General features: G+C 38.5%; 1 protein-coding gene across 1 annotated transcript; it reads right to left on the bottom strand.

Moving 5' to 3' along the window:
- On the bottom strand, positions 1 to 25,240 carry LOC139733424 (pleckstrin homology domain-containing family F member 2-like). The gene is made up of 9 exons (XM_071644244.1): positions 25,225 to 25,240; positions 18,682 to 18,746; positions 13,623 to 13,760; positions 11,199 to 11,262; positions 7,462 to 7,587; positions 6,390 to 6,493; positions 4,972 to 5,128; positions 3,502 to 3,599; positions 1 to 499 (listed from the first exon to the last, which is right to left on the bottom strand). Exons 1-9 carry the CDS (start codon positions 25,238 to 25,240, stop codon positions 467 to 469), a joined length of 801 nt encoding a protein of 266 aa, XP_071500345.1. The 3' UTR covers positions 1 to 466.
- Between the last annotated feature and the right edge of the window lie 139 nt (positions 25,241 to 25,379).

A 25,379-nucleotide genomic window follows, 5' to 3' on the forward strand; every position in this document is an offset into this window, starting at 1 on the left:
AAAAGTCTCCCTTATTGACAACATGTATAGTTGGTGAGCAGTCATTTATCCAGCCAAAGTTGGAAGAAAGAAAAAGGGAAAAAGGTAAAATTATTACAAAACCAAAGGCATTACTTTCTACTCGCAGTACAGCATTCCCTACACACTACACCTATAACTCCTTGTAATTAATGAGGTAATTATCAGCAATTTGAGTCACAAAAAAGGGAGAAGAAGAAGCACAATCATTATTACTATTATCTCCTCCCACAAAGATAGTCCTCTATGTATCGAGCTACTTGCTCCCTGGATGCCAACTGCCAAAAATCCATCCACAGATTCGTTGGGAACTGTGCATCCAAGAAATGTCCACGAGTTGCTGGGGTTGTTCCAGAAGGAATCAGATTTGAAGTCTCTTTTTTTCTCTCCCTCCTAGCACGTTTGGTGTCGGTTGGCACAAGAAGTCTTCATCTCCATGACGACGCACTCATCGGTAGTTCTCCTCGTAGAAGGTTGGATGCTGTCACGGAGTGAAGGAATCACAAGTGATGTATCATTCAAAGCTTCCATTCAGCACAATAGTCAATGATTGATAAATTGCCCTACATCGACGTAAGTAAGCATTGAATTGATCAGTGTTTTAGCAAGGGTAGCCACGATAAAAAATCATGGGCGTACATACTCGGGCAGAATTCGAACCTACTACCTCCTATTTATTGTATTTGTCAAGCAATGAAAAAACATCTTGACAGAAAAATTTCATGAATTTGAATAATTATGCAGTACCCGCTGCATGCTATAAGGATTAGAACCAACACTTGCTGTCAGGCGGAAGCTCGGTGGTCTAGTGGAGATGACTCCTGTCCGGTATCAGGGGGTCATAGGTTCAAATCCTACTCGAGTATGTACGCCCATGATTTTTTTACATGGCCCACTACTAAAACACTGATCAATTCAGTGCTTCTTTATGTCTATGTAGGGCAATTTGTCAATCAGTTACAGTGAAAAAGCATCTTCACAGAAGAATTTTATGAATTTGAAGAGTAAATAAATACAGATAATGCGAATAATTCTGTTTGTCATGACCAAAGATGGAAATTATCTCAACTAGAAAATTTGCCTACACACTTCCTCAGTTGATGACAAGATGGCCACAAAAGCTACATCTAATGAGGAAGCATCTAGACAAGGTGCAAAAGTCTCTAGAGGTAATTTCTGTCTTATTTTTGGTTGTGACAAAAGGAATTACTTGCATTACCTATATTACATGTATCAACTAAATGAATCTCTTTTCAGATCTAAGGGAACAGAGATCCAGTTTATAATTGAGTCACATTTTCCACATTGCATGACATTGTCTTTCCACATGTCAGTGCTTCATGTGAGTTACATTACTTTACACAGTCACAAATAAAAACACATTGATACATAGTATGTCTAACTGACCACAAAATCCATATGATGCCCACATCATGGGTATATCAGGTAAGGAGCTCCAGCATTTTTAAGCTGTAAATCATGCAATTTGGTGTACTAAATATATTTTACCTTTATTCCGATATCATGCTGTGATTTTTGGTGATGAATCATACAATTTGAGGTTTCTAAACCTACATAAACCTTTTGCAGAGAAAGCCAGTAACAATCAGCCTTTTGCATTTCACTGGGTATCTATGTGCGAGGCTCACAATTTGTGGCATCAGCAACCCTGCCCATCCCGTTAATGGGTGTAATATATCATTTTTATGTGCACACACATATATGCATATAATATGTATTTAGATTCTACCTTTGCATGCATTAGTTATCACTACCATGAAGCTTTGAATGATACTGGTGACTTTAGGACACGGGTCTAACTGTCTAAAACTTTCTCACTTTTCCACAAAGACTTGTAAAATTCATCCAACCCAATTCTCATGCCATCCAGTGTGTATATCCTCCTCCCTCCTAATTTTGAGCTTTCTGAAGAATTTTGTTACATTTCATCAGCAGTTCCCTTTCCCAGTCCTAAATAATCCATTTCAAACTCAACTCATGTCCCCTTCTCAACCTCCCTCCCCCCCCCCCCCCCCCACCATCCTTGCTATAAAAAGGCAATCTTGCAAAGGGCTAAAAAGGGTGTCAGTTTTGTCATCAATGTATGATGTGTTATAATCACTTTATACATTTCTTTGCCTTTTGAACACGGTTACATTTATTTTTACCTCATAAATAACGGCTTTGAGGAGAAAACATATTACACGCTCTGCTTTTTAGCTTCCCTTCCATTTCCAACATTTACATTATTCAGATATATAGCATGCATCTCTAGTCTTCTCAAACAACTGTGTTTCTAGCACATATTGATGTTAGTAGAATAAGTATATCTTTTAATGTCATGTTTTGTGTAATGATTCTCTTTGTTTAAAGCTGAAATATATGAAATAAAATGAAATGCAAGAACAGGAGGGAGAGGAGGGGAGGGGAGGCAGTCTCCCTGCAAACTTCTTTGGTGTATGTTTGGGGGTGGAGGCGAGGGGAGGCGGTCTCCCTCCAAACTTCTTTGGTGTATGTTTGGGGGAAGAGGGGAGGGGAGGCGGTCTCCCTCCAAACTTCTTTGGTGTATGTTTGGGGGTGGAGGCGAGGGGAGGCGGTCTCCCTCCAAACTTCTTTGGTGTATGTTTGGGGGAAGAGGGGAGGGGAGGCGGTCTCCCTCCAAACTTCTTTGGTGTATGTTTGGGGGTGGAGGCGAGGGGAGGCGGTCTCCCTCCAAACTTCTTTGGTGTATGTGTTGGGGGAAGAGGGGAGGCGGTCTCCCTCCAAACTTCTTTGGTGTATGTTTGGGGGTGGAGGCGAGGGGAGGCGGTCTCCCTCCAAACTTCTTTGGTGTATGTTTGGGGGAAGAGGGGAGGGGAGGCGGTCTCCCTCCAAACTTCTTTGGTGTATGTTTGGGGGTGGAGGCGAGGGGAGGCGGTCTCCCTCCAAACTTCTTTGGTGTATGTTTGGGGGAAGAGGGGAGGGGAGGCGGTCTCCCTCCAAACTTCTTTGGTGTATGTTTGGGGGTGGAGGCGAGGGGAGGCGGTCTCCCTCCAAACTTCTTTGGTGTATGTTTGGGGGAAGAGGGGAGGGGAAGCGGTCTCCCTCCACACTTCTTTGGTGTATGTTTGGGGGTGGAGGCGAGGGGAGGCGGTCTCCCTCCAAACTTCTTTGGTGTATGTTTGGGGGAAGAGGGGAGGGGAGGCGGTCTCCCTCCAAACTTCTTTGGTGTATGTTTGGGGGTGGAGGCGAGGGGAGGCGGTCTCCCTCCAAACTTCTTTGGTGTATGTTTGGGGGAAGAGGGGAGGGGAGGCGGTCTCCCTCCAAACTTCTTTGGTGTATGTTTGGGGGTGGAGGCGAGGGGAGGCGGTCTCCCTCCAAACTTCTTTGGTGTATGTTTGGGGGAAGAGGGGAGGGGAAGCGGTCTCCCTCCAAACTTCTTTGGTGTATGTTTGGGGGAAGAGGGGAGGGGAGGCTGTCTCTCTGCAAACTTCCAGGACTCACCACGTCATCTGATTGCTGTTCTCTTGTTACTCCATCGTAGTCCTCATCATCATCGTCATCATCATCTGAATCCTGGTAGGCTGGAGCTGCGTTGCGACCTAGAAATCACCATGGCAACAAGTGGAGATTAAATTGCAAATGTGTGCAACAGTGCTACTGATGACATAAACATTGTCATTATGGTGAAATGCTATACTGTAAAACGAGGAATTTTCGCGTGTATTTTAATTTCGCGAATTTCGCGAGCGCCAAAATTCGCGAAATTAAAATGCACGCGAAAGTTTTTGTCTACACTACATGCATTGAACGCCAGTGGCAATTCGCGAAAATTTCATGCCACGAAAAAGGCTGTCGGCTCCAATTCGCGAAAATTTCATGCCGCGAATTTTTCATGTTTTACAGTAAATGAGACAACACGCAGCAGATATAAGAATACTGATACTAACATTATAACAAAGACCCAGACAATTTGAACAAGAGTATGACAATGTGAAAGCTTTCTTGCATGAGTTTTGGCAGTGATGGTTGTATGAAAATCAGCACATGACCATGGCAAGCTATATACCTACTCCTGTGTATAAACAGTGTGGTGGTTACTTTGTCAGTTCAATCCAAACAGTGCATCATCCAATTCTGGTAACACATTCAGGTTTCATAAATTTTCCTACATTTCCATACCATCTAATATGGTGATCTGGGTAACACTTTATATTGACTACATGAGGCAAAATACTTTAGGACATTACACAGAGGAAAAAAAAAACTGAATGTTTCAATCACTCCATAAGTAGTTTGTTATTTGCCCTAACAAAATGATGCTTTAAGCATTCACAAGAATTAAGTACAGTAAGTATCAAGTGATCTAGCAGATACAGCGATCATGAAACTAAACCTTCACCAAATTCAATGCAAGGATCATAACTTGAGTGCATTCAAAAAAATAGTGTAAGACCAATACTTCAGTCAAAGGTAGCCATGTCTGCTCATCAATTGCAACACATAACATGGCATATTACATCCCAGGGCAACATCCTTAACTCAACAGAAGTCCCTCCCCTCACCCCCCCCCCCCCCCCCCTCCCCTCGAGACTCCAACCCCAAGCACCTTCTGATCTGGAGATTCTCCCGCCCGAAACCCTTAGCAAACGGGAGACTCCAAATTGATGTGTGCGAAGCGCGAAGGTCCTATAACATTGGGTAGGGTTCTAGATGTTCTCTGGTGCTATCTAAGGCTTATTTTTTTTCAACATACGATAGCAGTAAGTAAGAAATCCTTTCCAACTGGAGACACAGAGCCAGGGCGGGAGAAATCAAATCTCAAGCAAAGAACGGGAGATTTTGCAAAAATGGGCTTTCGGCGGGAGATCTCCGTCGAAAACGGGAGAGTTGGGGTCTCTGCCCCCCCCCCCCCCCCCCCCCCTTCCAATCCCTTTAGCATTGGCATGATACGAGACAGGGGTCAAAGGTTACCTTCTTCCATGCGTTCCCTGGTTCCATTCCTCTCTGATGAGAGCTGCTGGTAGCAGTAGTCACATACCCTCAGCGGCGTGTTTGACTGGAGGGGCAGCATAAACTTCTTGGCAGAGCACGCCTGGCATACCACCTTGCCACATTTCCTACAGTGGTGCTGTCATGGTGAGCATAGAGACAATAACAACACGCATTCATCCAAAGCTGGTTTAAACCCTGGCTGCCTTTAAAGAGATTGCATAGATATGGTTGAGACATGGTTTCAGGTTTTAACTTCTTGCTACATAATTAGAAATCAATTATGAAATATCAAAGAGTTTTGTTTTGTTTATATGTCTATTGTATTTCTCTCAATATGTGTTTGATTCTAATATCTATGCACATGTATTTGTTTGATTTAAAATTACTTCTATTATAAATGTTTTTGTTATGGTGGCAGCTGCTCATAAAACTATGTTTTTCTTGCTGTCTCCACATTCTGTTACATTTGTATTGTCAAATTGAATGTATATCATATATGTACCTTGTGTGAATGTTTTTTATCTGTTTGAATAAAACAAACACGAATTGAAGTGAATTGAATTGAATTGAATTGAAAAAAAAAAAAAAAAAATAGGATAAAATCCTGCAAAAGAAACTACAGCTGGCATTCATGTGGAATGATATCACTGTTTCTACATATCATGCAATGTCATCTTATTCTATTTAAAGCAAATGTAGTGCTAATGATTATGATGACTGAAAGAGTGACTATAAGAGTTTGACATATACGTACGTTTAGTAACTTAAGGTGAATGAAAAGCTTTTACTTAAAGGTCCTGTTTACCTTTGGGAGCATTGATTTTAACAATGTTCAAGATATCACATTTGATGCATATGTATCTGTTGTATCCCAAAATATCCTACCATATTAAATTTTTGCAATAAAGCCAAGGATATATAAAGGATATGAGTATTTTTCCTCAATAAACCATAACTGTAGATAGTTTAGTCTGGAAACAATGTTATTATAACTATTGTTCATATTTTGTGCATTTAAGAATACTTACCATCGATCATACAGATTCAAATTTTTACAGTGGTTGTTTCTATCCCTAACTCACATTTTAGAACTATTTTAAAGTAATAATGTTGGATTTTTGTTTCAATTGCAAATGGTAAATTATGCCTTTAAAACCTTTATGCACTCATTCCTAGTGCATCTCTGATGCTATCAAATTAGTAACACAATTAGAATCAGCTCAACAGGACATTGGCATCACATTGCTAATTCCAGATTTTCTTCTACTTTTGTCTAAATATGCAAATACTAGATATATATGCTGCTAGTAAATGATGAATTTCTATGCATTGGGCTGACACTAACTGTACATGTAGGTCACCAAGTCTGCAAAGTTTCAGGATGTTTCCTAACTCACCCGCCTAAACAATGTAGTGAACCTTTTGTTGCAGAGCATACAGTGAGGGGCATCATGGTCAGGGACCCACACAGGACTTAGGTCTGTGGCTGGCTTCTTACCACCTGTACAGCAGGGCAAAGACAATACAAAAATATGATTAAACTGAGTGAGGAAGAGGTGATGAGTAGTATTAAGTTATGCACATCAAGGCACCTTCATGGGGACAGTGCTAGAATGTGTTCCTATCATCCACAATGTGACTAAAGTCATACACATCAAGGTTCCTCCACGAGGAAAGAGCTAGAATATCATGTTCCTGACATCCAATGTGTGATTAAAGTAATATACATCAAGGTACCTTCACGGGGAGAGTTTGAGAACATGTTCTTATCATCCACAGTGTGATTAAAATAATACACATCAAGGTACCTTTATCGGGACAGAGTTCAAACTTGTTCCAGCATCCAGTGTGATTAAAGTCATGCACATCAAGGTACCTTTTTGAGGACAGGCAGAGGACTTGTCCCTGACATCCACAGTGTGCAATAATCAAAGAGTATCAAAGAGTAATCTCTTATTTTCAGATTGTCACATTGTCTGCTTGTTTGTTAGCTGCCCCGTTTTCTGCAAGCACCAGAACATGATTTGTTAATTCTAAGTCATATTAAAATTCAAGAGCTTTAGGTTGATACACCACCTATTTAACATACATTGTAACTCAGAATACCACCTATCCAATTTGGCAACCAATAGCTTCTTGTACATAGATCATAAACTGTTAATTTTTTTTGATAACTGTTGTTGGGGAGCTAATTTTGTGATTCTTCAGTACTAAAGCACACTCCTCATTTAAGGATCCTGCAGATGGCATCTAAAACACTAGTAAGTATTCTGCCCTCTCAAAACAATGTCTGACCTGTCATGCTATCTTGGAAGGTGACACTGTTTGCACATGGCCATTAGACTTTACGATTGAGAATAATACCACACAACATTCCACAGCACACTAACATTCATTCAACACAACAATCATGAAATCATGCATGTATTCATGTATGCATTTTGTCAACAAAGAGGGTGCCAGACTTACTCTTGGCCAAGAGATCCGATATACACTTGTTGATGTGAGCCATCCATTCTGACTTCTCTGTTGCCGTGGCAGCATAGACAGTGAAGGACTTGGTAGCGCTGATAATCTGCCAGCCATTCTTGAGGTCTATCAGCAACAATAAATCAATAATATTACATAAAAACATGAGCACAGCTGGCTCTAAGGGAAAACTGCTGTTATGTTTTATCGACCAGATAATCAGAACCTCGATCCACTTAATGTTGGCATATCTGGGCTCCGTTTTATCAAGATAAAGTTAGTGTCGATTGTGAAATCAACTATAACTTTGATTAACTTAAAGTCGGCTATAACTTTCAATCAACTTTAAGTTTCCGTTTTACGAAGAGACTTAATAGTCTTTTATAGATAGCTGATCACCATGACTTATTACTGATTTAGTCAAAAAAAAACACACAGGATGAGGCTGGTTTCCAGTACTGTGTGCTTAAAAAACAATGCAATATATAAAAGCAAAACAAAAACACGAATGTTCATGATTCGTTTGCCAAGGCCATGGAAGCATAGTCTGCTAGTGCGCCGCAGTACTTAGCGCTACAGCCGCTGAATAAGAAGTATGTTTGCCCGCAAAATACGCCATTTTGCGTTGTATTGACGAAAGTATGTTGATAGATCTAGCACATCTCGAGCCCAATAAAAATCTGAGTATGCACACACCTGAATTAACGATCCTGCACACCACATAGGATCTTAGATCTAATGTAAGTATTCACTGAAAAGGATAATCTGACACAGAGGATTTTTGCAGCACTTGGAGTGTCCGAGGTGAAGGTCGTGCATGCATTGTTTCAAGTCTTGCGCGCCACGTGTAGGATTATGGAAATATGTGAGAGTGTGGTGACTATAGCTTTTGTTTTTTACATCTACGCGCGCAGATCAGCTTTGAAAAGAATAGATCGAGAGTCTACATGTCAAAATGCTAGACCTAGTAGACGCTCTAGTCTACAGTGTACGGTAAGTACAAACGACCTGCCGTAACCTGTTGTAACCTGCTTTTAGGTCTAACTGGTTTGATAGATCTTACTGACGTACTCGGTGCTATAGTGTTAAACTCTTTACTTTTTGTATAGGCCTACTAAACTATTAATTAGTATCTATTGACGAACTAGCTCTATGTAGGCCTACGCACGTCAGAAATCGCTGGTTTCCTCGCACATTCTTTGGCAAGATATGCATTGCACACAAATGCAGTTCCAGCGCTCGATTACTTGCCCTTGCTGGCGATGGCTTGATGGGCAGGCAGGCAAAAGCGCCGGGCGCGCAGGGTGGGATTGAGACTGCTGTCTAGGCGTTTGTGTGCAGCAGTCGCGTAAGCAATGCATGTCAATCCTGAATTTCATGCAAGGAAAAGACCATAACTAGATGAAAGAAACGTACATGTAACTAAATGTTAGAGAAAGTGAGCAGTTAACAGACAAACATTTGTGACAAGACCCCAGCTAGACTAGGAAAGTGTGACACTCATCTTTCTTCTGTAAATTGCCTTACAATTGAGTCTACCTAGACTGTCTCTACTTATAGTTGACTTTTTATCAACTATAAAGTTAACATGGATTTGAAGCGGTTGTGAAAACTTAAAGTTGATTTGGGAGGAAGTTAAATTTGATTTCAACATTGGGTCTCTTGATAAGACGGACTTATAGTTGATTTGGAAGTTACTCGTTGATTAATGGACTTAGAGTTGATTTGAGAGGTTAATAATTGATTATCTTGAGTTAAAATCAATTTTATCTTTCGATAAAACGGGGCCCTGACTTGATATGTTGGGAATTACTAACCTTGGCTAATATCGAATTCATTTGCTGAGCTCTGTACTTCAGTGAATTATATTCAGTGCTTTAAACATACTGTTGCATTGTGACTACTGTGGCATTGTGACTACTGTAAAAGCTTGAGAATGATAGCCACTTGTGAGCAAATTGTGTAAGCAAGAACTTTCGCATGCATTTTAATTTTGCGAATATTGCCGCTCGTGAAATTTGGGAAATCAAAATGCAAGCGAACATTCCACATTTCACAGTATATAGTGTGAGGTGACACAAATTGTCTCCACTGTCATTGCAAATCAACAGAACACTATCAATACTTCCTCACAATGGGTAAACAAAGAACACATATCACATTCCACTGATTTTAATAAGAGACAAACATCAAGGTTTGGTGGCTCATCAGTTCTAAGACTATTGTGTAGTCTCAGAACTGATGATCCACCAAACCTTGGTGTTATAAGAAATTACACCTGAAGTGGTACATTCACAAGATACAACATGTACACCGTGTAACTGCATGTGTACTGTACAATGCATCAGTCTATAAATTTCGTTATTGAGATTTAAACAATGTTTGATCCCATTACTAACAGCTGGGAGATGATTTCCTCAATTTATGGCCCCAATCACATGCATGACATATGTTTGACTCATATTGAATGATCAGTCCAAGCACAGTTTCCATGCACATATCAAAATATGAAAATGTTAAGGCAGCCAAGCTTTGCAGATGACAAACCATGTGACACAAGGCAATGAGAAAATTATACACACAATGCATGGTGACTTAAAATTTGGAAGGAAAGTAAAGATATTTTACTGACATCAAAACCATGATGGACATTCTAATATTTTAAAAACACGCTATCTGACAACTGTGCACAGAAAGTATGAGCTCTTGTTTCTTCTTCGTAGAAATAGAACGGGCCGCACTTCAACAATTTTGCATCAAACCACAACATGGTTGGACTGGGTAAAATCAGAGCCAAAAATATGAATTTTCTAGCTCATAGTACATGTAAAATGTAATATGAACTTTGCACATGAAAAATAATATGAGACCTCAAAATCGACCAATGTAACTGTTTCACTGAATACTGCAGACTATTTCCTCATACTGCTGCAAAAATAAATCCTGCTTCCTCTTTAACATCATGCAACAGTTGTATCACAAGCACTCGGTAGTATGAATGTGTGCATACAAAGCCTGTGCATGTGTGTATGCATACTATGCATGTGTGTGGGGGGCTGTACATGTGCAAATATTTGTGTATGCGTGGATAATGTAATCCCATTAAGCTGCGTTCACATAGAAGTATACTATTCGGGTATTCGGGCTCGTTTTTCGAGGGCACGCGAATAGCTTGAATCGAACGATAGGATTTCCTCACACCGGTTCACATAAGAGGGCACTATTCAAAAGTACCGAATAGCTGCGAATAGTATAGCAAAGTGGGAATCGAGCTTGTTCGATTTTCTTGCCGCGTATACCGTCTCTCGTTTATGAAATAATGACACTTTTGGTCTGGATTTGCCCTTTAGCAAAAATAAGCATGTAGACTGACATTCTGATGCAGTTTAGAAATTGTTAATAAGATTTGCTGGGATGTAGGAGGAAGAAATCCTCACTGCATGGGATGGTGAGTTGACGGTGCGGGTGATGGTGTATTCGGTGCCCGAATACCGAATAGCGAATAGCGAATACCGAACACCGAATACCAAATACTTCTATGTGAACGCAGCCTTACGGTCCCTACTCTGCATGTTCTTAGCCTTGAATACACAATTAATTCGTCTCAAAATGTGCTGGAATGGTGACAAATACTGTATACCACATTCTCCAGTGAGCAGATGTTGGCATCGCAAGAAACAGCTGGAAGCTAAAGAGTTAAACAGATGGAAGTCAAAAGGTTAAATGGTTTCACTTACTTCCCTCATCCTCCACAGACTTTAACCTCACGTCTTCCAGAGGCAATATGTGTTGCTTGTTATACTGCAAGAGAGTACAGAACAAAAAAAAAATGCATTTTAAGTAAATAAATGAAAAAATAACAGTTGGCAAATTTCAAAGTTCAGGCAACACACTGTAGCTAGGCAACAATCACATGACATGCATGTATTGTGCAATTTATCTATCTAAAATAAAAGAAAGAAAGAAAGAAACACGCAGTTAGCTAGGCCATCTGTAATAGCCTGGCCTCTAGTATCACTGTATGACCCATCACACCCAGAAACAACTTGTTTGTTGTTGCGTGGTGTAACTTTCCATCATAATTTTAGTATTCACTTTGAGTATGTGAAAGCATAGTCTATGACTAAGGGTGGGATTTCACGGAGCACGCGAACGATTTGCGAAGGTCGCGAATGGCAAAATCTAGCATTCGCATTTTGGTCTGCAAAAGATCGCCAAACGAACGTGAGGGTTCGGAAGCGTCGTCAATTGTTCGCGAATGTCGTTTTTACTTCGGCGATGATTTCAAAAAAGTTTGAAATTTTCTGCGAACCTTTTCCGCACACTTGGTCGTGATTTGCTCGTGAATTGTTCTCGAAAGTGTCTTTAAAGCCTCGTCAAATGCGCAAGACCTTCGCAAGACACGCGCGATGTTCGCAAAATGTTCGTGAAACCCCAAACAGACTCCGAAACTTTGGAGAATGTCTCGCGTATGTTTCGCGTATGTTACGCGAAATCTGCGAAGTTTTTCCGATCATTTTACGACGTAATCGCAAACTGTTCGCGTACCTTTTGAGACATTCTCGCGAACGTTTAGCGCACGTTTGGGGATGTATGACCTATACGTTTTCTACAAATAAAAATCGTAGCATACACCTAAACATCAAACAATTATTAACAACTATAGTAACAAAAGAAATTAAAGACTATCAAAGAGAAAGAAATGTTTGATATACAAAAAAAAAATCGCAGAATACAGTTAAAATTAATCTAAAGTATGTAAAATTTCATTTGAAGTACAGAGATTATGTGTTGGAGGAACTGCAAAAAAAAAAGATCATATATATGCTTTACTAGTGGAGATACGTCCTAGGAAAAAATGTAGGCAGGCACACAATAGAAAAATGAGAGAAAAAGAAAGGAGAAATAGAGGAAAGAAAAAAATTCAACTCAAGACAGCTTCCACCTCTCCTTGGGTACATTTTCTCCCATGATTACTGAAAATGTTTCGTTGTTCGCATTTCCGTCGCGTGTTCTTCGTGTACGTAACATGCTGTCCTTAGGCAATGATACACACGACATTCGCACATACGTCGCGGAAACTTCGCACAAATTTCGCAAGAATAGTTTTCGGCTTCATTGTCGGAAAACATTCGGAGAAAAACTTTTCCGAATGTTGGATTTTGTCATTCGCGTCCTTCGCAAATCGTTCGCGTGCTCCGTGAAATCCCACCCTTAGGTCTCATATTGCGCCCGCATACCAGAAATTATTTGTTTCGGTTCCAGATTTTTCAAAAGCTTCTTCATTACAAAATTCTCAAAATAGCAACACACTTTCTAAGATCAAAGTTCTGTTTCATAAATGCTGAAAAGATTTTGTAAATTTCTTACTGATTCTGTTCAGATACCAGTTGAACCAGTCACTTTCTGCAATAATAAAACTGCAGTGAAATTCCAAGCTGCCAATTCAGTGAGGTGATAATTACTGCACCCAAAACCTCCTAGGACTGAATGGATTAATTCTCTTAGCTATTGGAGAACTACTTGTATATAGAGTGTTAATTTTTTTCTTTTCTTTTTATTAAGCAGGCCCGAGAGGCCTGCAAAAGGGTTCAGAACTTATGGTTATTTCAACAAAAGTGACGATCACATGAAATACTGAGGATTTGAATGTCATTGTGTGTAATCATCAAACGGGTAAAGCTTCAAAAGTTATCTCATGGACACACTGATACAGATAATTCCATTTTAATATTGTCAAGCATTCCACCTAGGCAGTAAAATACACATTTTTCATGAAAAACAAACAAGCAAAATATTCTACAATGAATGTTGCATAAAATAAAATAATTGGGGTACCATACAATATACCGGTAGCTGATATGAATCAAATTTCACAGGGTTATAACAAATATCAGATCTATTTCTGAATCTCCTTTCCAGTTGGAAGGATACACATTGTAAGCTTGAATTTGTCATTCTGTTCACAAATTTGGGGGGTTTTGAAAACATAAAAGAAATGTCAGTGCAGTATCAATTTGGTTCTTATTCAAATGTATCATATAGCACAAACTACTTGTAACTTTGGCATGAGGTGAAGGTAAATTTAAAATAATGACACAATAATAACAGTAATACACAATGAAGCTTTCATTGTGTAACTGTCAAGCGAGTTCACTCACCTTCTTTTTACTGAGGACGATGTTACCGTAGACCAAGGCATCGTTGAAGAGGAAAAATTGTCGGGGTTTGCAGCGCTTCCGACAGTTTTTGGTTAGGACGCCCTCACCCACCAGCACTCTGCCTGGTACGGCTAATGGCTGCAAGAGAAATAAGATAATGTGATTGCAAGGCAGAAGCGCTCCTGATTAAAACTGACCACAGCTATCAAATTTCCATATGTACCAGTATTACGGAATGAGGGAAATCCTGGTGGGGCAACAACATGTGACACATTCTGACACCGAAGCAAATCACTACCACTAACCAAACTTAACGTAATGAAAACTTTATTCTTCCCTCGCTTCCTCAGACAGCATGGTCCCAGCCTTGAGCCATCTTGTCTTCCAACGTGGGCCGAACAGGCCACACCCACTTTTTACCAACATGCATAATTCATGACAACCATTAACACTTTTCTCTCATCCATTCCATTAGCCTTACATGTACACATTCCAGGGGAAGGGAAATTTTCACTAAACTTACATTCTGTACATCTAATTCACTATTTTTAAGATGAAAAAATAACTTGATAAATGCCAGATTACACTCTCATTTATCATACTAGAGTTGACCATAACATTCTGATGAGACTAAATTACATCATGCATTGTACACTCTCTCTTTTGGTAACGATAGAGGATTATTATAACTTCTTGTTAATGTTGTTCAATAAGTAAAGGTTCACTTTAAGAACTGGAAAACAAAATACAGAAATACAGAAGACAGAATAAAGTATTCACTTGGATTCTTCCAGAAAGGCTGCCAACATTCACAGCATAAATATCAGGAAGGCTTCCAACAGATTCCACCAGATTTCCAGGTACATGTAAAAACTCAATGTAGCATATTGCATATTGGCTGATGATAATTCCCGAATCAAGGAAGGTTTTTATATTCTTCTGCCTGGACTAGAGAAGTAGTCATGATACTACAGGAAATCTCCTGCAGAATCAGGATGACTTGGCTGGTCTGTGAATATAATCATGGAACTACTGGTACTGGGTTTGCTTCTGTATAATAGGACTGGGCAGAAATTTTGTGAAAGAGAGCTTACTATACTGAAAACTGGCCAACAGCAAATGGGCATTTTTTTTTCTTACCCCTTTCCCCAACCCCATCTCTTCACTGTCATGCCAAACAATTGGTTTCACATTGAATGAGTTTTTTAGATTACTATAGTAGACATTCTTTATACTGAGCAGAGGTACTCTGGGTGTATGTATGTGAAGATGTAATTTGTCCATTCACTTTTTTTATTATTATTTCCTTTGTGCTTCACACCTTAGCTCGCGCTTCAAAAAGGTCTAGAGCACACTATTTTGCACACAATAAATTTGTGTGTCTTCTTGGTTTTGGGTGGATATTTTGTTTAAAAGATTATTCAGTATTTATGACGGTGACTTAGAACCTTTATCTCGTTTTTCTCACAAGGGAGTTGGTGATTGGCTTGAAGTTTGAAATGCTTTTATACAAATAATATCAACATGTATCATTGTGGCTAAGTGGACAAGACCACAGACTATCAATCATAAGGTCCCTGGCTAAAATCTCTAAGCAGCAACATCCAAGCCCCAAGGCAAGGCATTCTATTCTCTTTTGGCCAGACCTCGAGATGGGGCATAAAAGCCGTCAGACCCTGTCAATATTAGCATTTTCTATTGTAAGTGCTTCTTTGGTGGATACATAAGAGTCCAAACACATCAGACATTTATCTTAGTAAGAAATTTTCTGTAAACTCAAACCACATAGCATACATGCACAAAAAAAGTCTTACAAAGTTATAAAAGCAAGAAAAAAATCAAGTAAACACATTTATGCACTACCATGTACCATTCTTAAAATACACAAAACACTTTACACCAGGCAAAGAATGACACCATATTCCAAAAACATGGTTAAAATGCCATGTTCAAGTATTTGAAAATTCTCAATTCCTCCTACACCACAATAATATATCTATCTAGAAAAGGTACATGCATCCTTGGGTATATACATTGTACATCCACACAGAATATCTTGAAAACCATCTATGACCCTGCAGGACTACATGGAGATGACCTAAACTGAGTCTGGAAAGCATATTGGCCAAGACTAATCATGTGATGACTCAAGTCACTCAGTTTCCTCTACAATAAGCTATGTAGACCACTTGTGAAGAGGATTGCCCATCACTGACAAATCATGGCCATAAATGACTGGAAATTTGACAGGTGAACATCTTTATTTGATATCTCAAAGTGCAAAGGTGCTTGGAGTAATATGACACACGGTACTAGACAAGGCACTTCATAATTTAGTACAAATACTATTAGCATTATTAATAGTCCATCAAAACTCACCATGCCATGACACTTTAAAAACACTGTACAAAAAATTATATGGTATAGTATGGTTGCCAGTAAAGCATGGATGTTGTCATTTGTTGTCATGTCCTACTTCACTTGCTCAATAAAATAGCCATAACACAATTATTTCCATGACAAATTTTTTGCTATTTTGAAGGAGTCTAGCTACTATCAAGGAAGTAGTACCACTACTACATGTACTACTAAGAAGTACCACTCCTACCGTATCCCTTCTGCTGCCATCACTACTACTACTACTACAGCTACTACACGTGTATAACTTGGATGATAACTAGCACCTTTCCAGTAGTGCTACATCATATCAACAATTATATTTTGGATCAAAAATTTGTCTTCCATTGATTGGTTAAAAGAGCTTCACGTGATTATAGGTATTTTGAACTATTTTAGAGTGTTGGTGTGTTTGACACTCCATGAAGTACTATTTGCAAAATGATGTCACAATCACCCTTCTTTACAATCAAGTGTACGTGGTCCGTCCACGTCCGGTCCCGAATTCTAGTGTTCAGGTTTGCAGCGGCCATACGAGCGCTTGGATACATGCGACGGCCAACTCTGGCGGTGCCACGGCTGCTACGTTTTTCAATTTCCGGTCTCTCGCACTGTTGCGTATTGCAGGCGCTGCGCTGCTGCCGCAGTGCGGCTAAGCCTAACTGCGACCAGCCCCAGCACGCAGTGTTGCAGTGTAACTGTGTACACGGAGCGTCCCGGGGTTAGGCTAAGCCTATAATGATTTTCACTTTTTATTCAAATTTTTGATCCAAAATATAAAACAAATATACTTTGCCTAGTTTCAAGTTTCTTGTTAAAACTATGGGCCTCGGTGACTCCAAACTAGTACTATTCACTTCGGGGCTGCTCCCCTCAGTGAATAGTACTAGTTTGGAGTCACCTCTGCCCATAGTTTTAACAAGAAACTCTCAAGGCCAAGTATATTTGTATACTAATGCTACTACTACACTGTACTACTCCTATCAAAACAACTACTAGTATTGATACTACAGTTCGACCTCGATTATCCGGCCTCCTTTTGTCCAGAAATCTCTATTATCCCGACGCATTCACGCAGTGAAGGACTTTTTTTTCATCCAAAAATTGAGAAAAAACAGTGACTTTAAACTCAATTGAAATTTCTACAAAACTCACACAACTTACCTACAATATTCCAGACAGAATTATTAACATAAATTCACACCACATTATCATCATAAATGTATTCAGCAGTCATGATCTATCGGGACTACAATTTTGCGCAGGCTAGCATAGATTACACCACCATTGCAGGGTACGGTACTATAAAGGCTACCTGCCTAGCTGCCAGTGCGCTGGGACGGCAGCTTGCACGGCAGCTATACATTAACATTGTGTCTCCCATATCTGGCCAATTCGCTTATCCGGATGAGCACCGGTCCCGACATGGCCGGATAATCGAGGTCCAACTGTACTGCTCTAATTCTATGTAAGCATTAAATCGAGTTTATGCTAAAAATCACCAACAATGTGTCTCGTATCAAAAGACTACAGATGAGTCAATTCTATTTCCTTTTCCGTATTGGCCTTGCATACATCAAATGCTTTATGATTGATGTATTCAACATGTATATGAGACCATACTTTTGATATTCATAAGCTGATAGCTTTGGAAGCCTTATGATTAATTCATAACTTTCTTAATCATAAAATGCTTATGAAACATCCAGAGATTATTGTTACAGGTCCTGGTTACCTTTGCGAACAGTGATTTTAAAAGATTTCAAAATATCACATTTGATGCACACAATGTAGGTGTAGGTCTGTCGTATCATAAAACATCCTACCATACAAAAATTTCACAATAAAGCCTAAAATATATAAAGGAGGTATCACTATTTTTCTCAATAAACCATAACTGTAGATGGTTTAGTCGAGAAACTTTTTATTACAACTATTGTTCATATTTTGTGTATTCAACAATACTTGACATCGATCAGATTTAAATTTTTACAGTGGTTGCCTTTATCCCTAACTCACGTTTTAGAACTATTTCAAAACATTAATAGAGGGTTTTTGTTTTATCTGCAAATGGTAAATCATGCCTTTAACTTCAGTTGTGGCAAGAATAAAGCTACATGGCTTTTTCAGAATGGAAAATGTTCACAGCTGCTATTGCCAGGATGTAAAGTCACAAAGTCCAGGGAATATGGGCGAAAACGAACACTCACACAACACTCCTTCACTTCCACTTAGGACAAAGGAGGTCTTCTTTGGATTTCATACTAATGATACCATCTCAGGCAGCACATGTACAACAGTGTCAGAAATTTTGTTCGAGATTGCATGACAATGCATAGCTCTATTGTTACTTTTTATCTGGACACAATACAGACTTCTCTTATTTTACTTTGCATTTCTTTTATGCCCCCTACCCCCCCCCCCCCCAAAAAAAAGAATAATTAAATACTTAAATCATATATTTGCACTTTTTGCAATCATTAATGTCACTTTATTTCATTTTTATTCTTACCTGCATATTCCAAGACAACTTTTTTTTTTCAGTTTATGCCTTATCTGGTAAGGCACAATAGACTGTATTCTACAAAATAATAGTAAAGAAGAGCACTTTGTGCATTACGCTCCCATCTAGGACACATAACCCAGGTGCTACTTTTCTCACCTGTCCGGAGCTGCCGAAGCAAAGCTCAACTTGCTCAATCCTCTTCCGATTGGCTTCGCTGTTTACTGAAGAGAAAAGAAATGTAATGCATCCATTAGCTGCCTGCTGACATACAATATATAACATTGTATCTGGAATCTACTGCACACTACACAATAAGCTGTTTTAGTGTTACTTCTAAAATAGCTAAAACCATAGACATAAAATGATTAGTATGTTCACATAACTGGAATTAATATGAAAATGAATTTTTAAAGTGTCACAGATATATTTCTGTTCAATTTGCATGATGTGATACAAAAACAGCTAAAAAAAAAACATAATTTAGCTCATCAACATTTTTAACTTCTAATACCTGTTTGAACAGGAGACATTGCAAGAAAGTTCCTACTTCACGAAAATGTGTTATTACACATTGTTGAAATCAGCTTTGACTACTCTGACAAATATCAGAAAAATGGCTAAAAATTATATGATGATCAGCCACATTTGTTACATGATAATATGTCAAATCTGTTTGTACTGGTAAGAACATATCCAATGGATATTTATCAAGAATTTTAATATTTTACAAGAAAGCCACTGGAGATTGCATAAAAACAGCACAAAAAAAGACAAAAAAAGGAAATACATAACAAAGTTGAGAAAGCAAATTATCGTCAGAATATGCTCTATTAACATTGACATTTTCAAATTAAGATTTCTAGTAACATGGGGCTGCCAACAAATCAGTATCGGAGAGGTTCGATGAAACTAATCAGGGAGATGTTACAATGTTACAATTTTGTACATGCACTTCAGTAGGCTAAAGTGATTTCAAAGTCACTCAGCCTGGTTTAATAAACGTCTGCTCTGGTCAGAACATGAAGAACTAAAAACCTTAGTTTACAGAGAGCCTCAGCAGAAACAGGGACACAAATTTGTTACAAAATTGATATGATCTGCAAAGATTTTTTTTTTTTTCAAATATCTGGAGTAGGAACAGGGTGCAAACATTCCATTCAGGAAAAATTAAATATCCACTAGCTATCAAGGAAATAAAATGGGACACTGTCATTTGTCTAATACATAATGTACCAAACACCATGATTATCAAACAAACATAATACAATTATCATGCCTACACTTCACTTGTATGTAACCGACGACCGTATAGGCTGGTGCAACTACTACAGTATTTCTCACACATTCAAGCACTGGCATTAGAGTCTTACAAGTGTACCTCATACAGTGTACTATGTGCTTACAGTACACTGTACACACGTGTCAGCGTACATGCAATGTGTAATACACCAGTACCTTTAATTGCCCATTCTAAATGCACTGCACTTAATGCTAATTGCTTTGAAAGTTAAAAATTCCATTGCAATCAAATAAATGGGGAAGAGAAAGTAAAACTAGGAATGTCACTATGGCAACTGGTATGCCTCGGCCTTCTCGTATTATCCACCAAATTCGCAGGTCTACAGTACTATACAGTATTGCCAATGTCAGACTTGTAGTTTCATATAATGATTGGCAAATTTAAACCATTATCTGGTCATCATACCACAATTTTCAAAACAAAACTGCAAGCCATTTTAAACATGGAACACAGCTGATATTTTAACAGTTTTACCTGACCTTTTACCTCATGACTGAAAACAATCCATATTGGGCAATAAACTAGTTTCAAATTACCTCAAGTGAGACATTTCAGTGATTCATGGAGGAAAAAAGTGACATCTTAGTATTTCAACTTGATCTTTGACCTTTATGATTGCAATCCTTCTAACGAGAATCTTTCACTGGTAATACACTAAGCTTCATATTTTTACACAAATTCTAGCATGGCAGAGATACACCGTTCATGTAGGAAGAAATAGTAAAATTTTATAATTTGATAGTGACCTACACTTGTACGACCTGTGCCCTTGGGCATGTGCACCTAAAGCTTGATAGGCACAGCTTTGTCCACTCATACATGCCAAGTTTTGTTTGGACACCTTAAACGGTTCTTAAGTTAATTCATCCACAAATTTGATTACAGACGGACAGACAGACAAGATGACCCAAAAGCACACAAATCTATTAATGTCTCTGGCACTACTTCCTGGCAGAGGCATTAAAAAAAAAAGGAAAAAAAGTATGTATAAAAGTCGGCGAGAATGGGGAGAAGCGGGACAAAAATTGCGATTTGATCAATTCTCTCATAACTTTTCTAATATTTAGAATGGGGCGCCCACTCATGTCTGGACCAAAAGACTGATGTTAGGCCACATGATGGGTTGTTAAATCCTACAAGTCTCATATTTGTGTTATCAATTATTGATTTTAAAAAAAGTTTCTGAACGGGGTGAATTGGGTCATCCCTTGCGAGAAGTGGGACAGAGATTGAGGTAAAGTGGGACAAACAGTAACTTTAGACTACACAATATTAAAAGCATGTATTTTCATATGTGTGTGTGTGTGCGTAGGCCCTATGTGTGGTTTATGTTGAAGAGAGATGATTTGCAGTATAAATTGACAAATGGATTTGTTTGTGTTTTGAATTGCATTTGTACCTTTTATGTTCATGTTACACCCAGAATGGGTTGATTTCAGAATGATTTAAATGAAATCAATAAAATATCAAGGGGAAAAAAAAAAGTGTGTGAATACCTAGACACATGTATGAAGAGTTCCAGAGAGGCTATAATTATATAGAAATGAAGGAGATCAGGGGCCCATTTCATAAAACTTGTCATCAGTGACAACTGCCACATTTCTATGAAAAATTTGCTCACAGCCAATCAGATGCAAGGATTTCTGTAGCTTGTCACATCTATGACAACTTGTCACTGATGACAAGTTTTATCAAACGGGCCCCAGGTATTGTACATTATACGTATAGCTATCCACGGGACTGGAAATTAAGTTTTTCCAGACAATTGTGCAAAAAACAAACAGTACAAAGGGAAGTAGTAAAATCCCAATGATTAAATATTTCATAAATCATGCTATGGCTAGGCAAAGATGATTTTAATACAAATTGCATGTACATTGATTCATTTCCTGGAAGCTCTTGAATACATGTTTCATTTACAGTTTACTGTCAAGCATGCCTTTTTTTCTGAAAATACACTTGTAGAAAATGCAATTCATTCAACTTAGGAATGATAGACATCACAAAAAACTTGTGATATCAAATCCTTATAAAAGGGACTGTACAGTACTGGTTGAGGTGGGGATTCATGTTTTGAACATTCCTAAGTGAGGTAATGTAAAATCTCTTATGAGATATGAAAGAGCATGTAATTTTAAGAAGAATTCAACGTTTATTTGATGAAAATTGGTTTTCAAATGGTTGAGATATCACAAAAAGTGACAATAATAAAAGGCAACAGGCCACACCTTTTATTAGGATCTCTTTGTTTCACCTTGTTTTAGGATATCTCAGTCATTTCAAAACCGATTTTCATCATATGAACTTTTGATACCCCTTAGAATTGCATGCTCTTTGACATCTCATAGAGTGGTTTCTGAATATCTCGCAAAATGTTAAAAGCTAAATTTTTACCTCGACCAGAACTGTACACACCCTTTAATAAATGTCAACAAAACCAACAAAAATATGCACCATGTAACAAGAAGGGGGGTCCCATGGCTCTCATCTTTCATATCACTATCCAGAGGCGAAAATTTTAAAATACAGAATAATCGCAATTGAAACATTGATGTTTTTTTCAGCCATTTAAATGCTGACCAAAATATTTCTAGCTGTATACAACTGTACATGTAGCCATGGAAGTGTTTGATAATGTGATTTCAAATAGTGAATGTAAGAGACTTATCACTGCCATGGGGAGGGGGGTTATTGTGCATACCTAAGTTGACCAAATGTTGACTTTCTTGTAAGTGGATACTTTTTGCTCTGTCCCTGTTATATGTCGACTGAGGTGAGATTATCTGCAAAAATTTATTTAGACTACACCTGTACCAAGGTTTGGATGGTTGTCCCAATGTAACCCTTTGACTGCTGCCATAAAGCTGCCGCCCATTGTACTAAGCCTGCCCCTGCACACCAACCTGGGCCCTATTTCATAAAGCTGTTCGTAAAGTTGCGAACAACTTACGAGCGACGGGTGATCAGTTCTTACGCTGAATTATGGAAATTCTGATATGTATAGCACATCAAACTGATCACCAGTCCCTCATAAGTTGTTCGTAACTTCATGAAAAGCTTCATGAAACACCCCCTTGGTCCTGGAAATTGGAAGTGACATCCAATTGGTTGCTTTGTCATAAATCTTATAAATTGATGGGTGGAATCGCTAATTAATGTACATGTGCATTAATATGTTGGCAGTATGTTAACTGTACAGTTGGACCTACAAATCTATAGTACTTCTTGCATCTGCATTGAGCACTTTTTGATTAAATACATTTTATCTTAGAAAATATCCCTCAGTTTCACCTTACTTTCATTTCACTCAAGGCAGATGATAGCGTAGATTCATATCTCACACTCAGATTGTTGACTCTCACCATTCGCATTGAATTCTTGGTGACAAACACACATTCGATGTGACACTTTTTATCGTGTACCGGTGCAACCTCATCACTTTTATCAACTGCCCAGTCTCCCACTAAAAGCACATCAATCTAGTGAATGACAAAGACGTGCTCACAATAAATTCTGAGTATTACCAATGAGGATTTTCTTTAATTCATTTTGCTCCTGTTTTGTCAGGTTATTTACCTGTATCCCCTTAGATCTAATTTCTCTTGATCTACGGGTATTCATGTTTGAATGTTCCAGTGTATTGCGCCCCATCCCACACGTACTTTTGATTTTATACGCAAAAGAACCATTGTGCGAGGGTGGTCTATGAGTGTTATGGTTGGGTGTCTAATACATCAACACTGGTCACCCTAATATGTTTCTATCATAGAAACTTTAAATGTCTCACAATTTGCCTGAAATTTTACTCACATGTCTCGAAAATACTCTGAATTCACAAGCGCAAATTAGAAATGCGATTTGCTGTAAACGTTCCAAGATAACTGCTCCGAACGCATGGGTTATTATTTTGTTTTGCTGTTGATGTCGTTTATTATCAGGTTTTTCAGTAATATTTGGACATCTTCAAATTCCCAGTGAAGTTCTAATATATGCAAAACCACTGCGCTGCGCATAGTCTAACCTCTCATGCGTGAATGTTCGTTCTGTAGGCACAATGCCATTGTCAGTTTCAACATACATACACTATTGTACATGTAGTAGACTTACTAAATACACAAGGCCATGCATCCACGCTCAATGATTTATTCTTTTAACATGTTTTAAAAGTCAGTGAAATGTTGCCCTCACTGTGCAGTGTTGGACCTTCAAAGGGGCCCTGAAATCCAAATGCATACAGTGTTGATTTATGATACACCTGTACCCTCAACATCACTTTTGCAGTAAAACGAATATCTAGAAATATTCCATATATTTTTGACCATTTTTTTCTTCTATTTTCCTTCAGATCACTTTGGAACGCCCACAAAAAGATCCTTCCAAACCAATATTCTTGAGATGACATCATCTAGCTGTCAATCATTGCTAAAGTATTGAAACGTTTAATAAATGACATTGGAATGCACCTTCCTCTCGACTCAGCATAACTTGCATGTTTCTGTGATTATTTATTAATGTGACTATTCAAAAGACAAGGCGAGGGAACATGCAAGTTATGCTGAGTCGAGGGGAAGTTGCAATCCAATGTCTTTTGTTAAACATTTCAGTACTTAAGCAATGATTGACAGATGGTGTCATCTCAAGAATATTGCAATTGCATGCAATTACATTGGTTTGGAAGGATTTTTTGTGGGCATTCTCAAGTAATCTGAAGAAATATAGAAGAAAAAATAATTAAAAATATAAGGAATGTTTCTAGATATTCATTTCACCGCAAAAGTGATGTTGAGGGTATCATAAATCAACTAAAATCAACATTCATTTGGATTTCAGCTACATTCACAGCTAAGTAAAATTAATTCAGTGGCTTTATAAACACAAACTCACAAAACAATTGTAATTTAGTAAAAACATAAATTGAGCAATGAAAAAAAAAATCCTGTTTGCAATGCAAAATTAGATGCTGCTGAGTCGATGTTGCCAAATCTCAATACATGGAAATAGGCACAGCAAAGGCAGTGTTGACCGATGCAAAACGACCATTGTCATTGCTAGTATTGCTTGTCTTGCGCTGCGCTGGGTAGGTAGGTAGTATTACTATAGTAGGCTGGGCCGACAGAGCGGCGTGGCTATCCATGAACAGTAGCATAGCACTGCACTGGCGTCCCAATTCTACGCACGCGAAAATAATACACATATGCACATGCATCTCGCACTGATCTTCGATCATTTTCTTGGCAAAATATTTACTCTGACAAAAGACAAAATCTCGACAAAATAACAAATTGCGGCACATGATACAAACAACAACTTTCACACTTCCCGCTTAATACAAATTTACGTTGCGAGATCTAAGAGGAAGGGTTAGAAATACCGAAACAAACTGTCGGAAGTAAACTCACCCAGTCGATCAACCATGTTTATACTGGAATGATTAGGAGGAGTAACCTTTGGTCACATGATCAGGGTTGTGACCTTTTTCCATTCAAGAGATTCTGTCAAACAAATGCAGAAAAGTAACAAAAATAACTTTCATGGATTTCTGTGACATCTATTT

This window comes from Diadema antillarum, unplaced genomic scaffold (assembly GCF_040938485.1).
Source record: "Diadema antillarum isolate AM-2024a unplaced genomic scaffold, OU_Dant_1.0 scf00000025, whole genome shotgun sequence".
NCBI classification, from domain to species: domain Eukaryota; kingdom Metazoa; phylum Echinodermata; class Echinoidea; order Diadematoida; family Diadematidae; genus Diadema; species Diadema antillarum.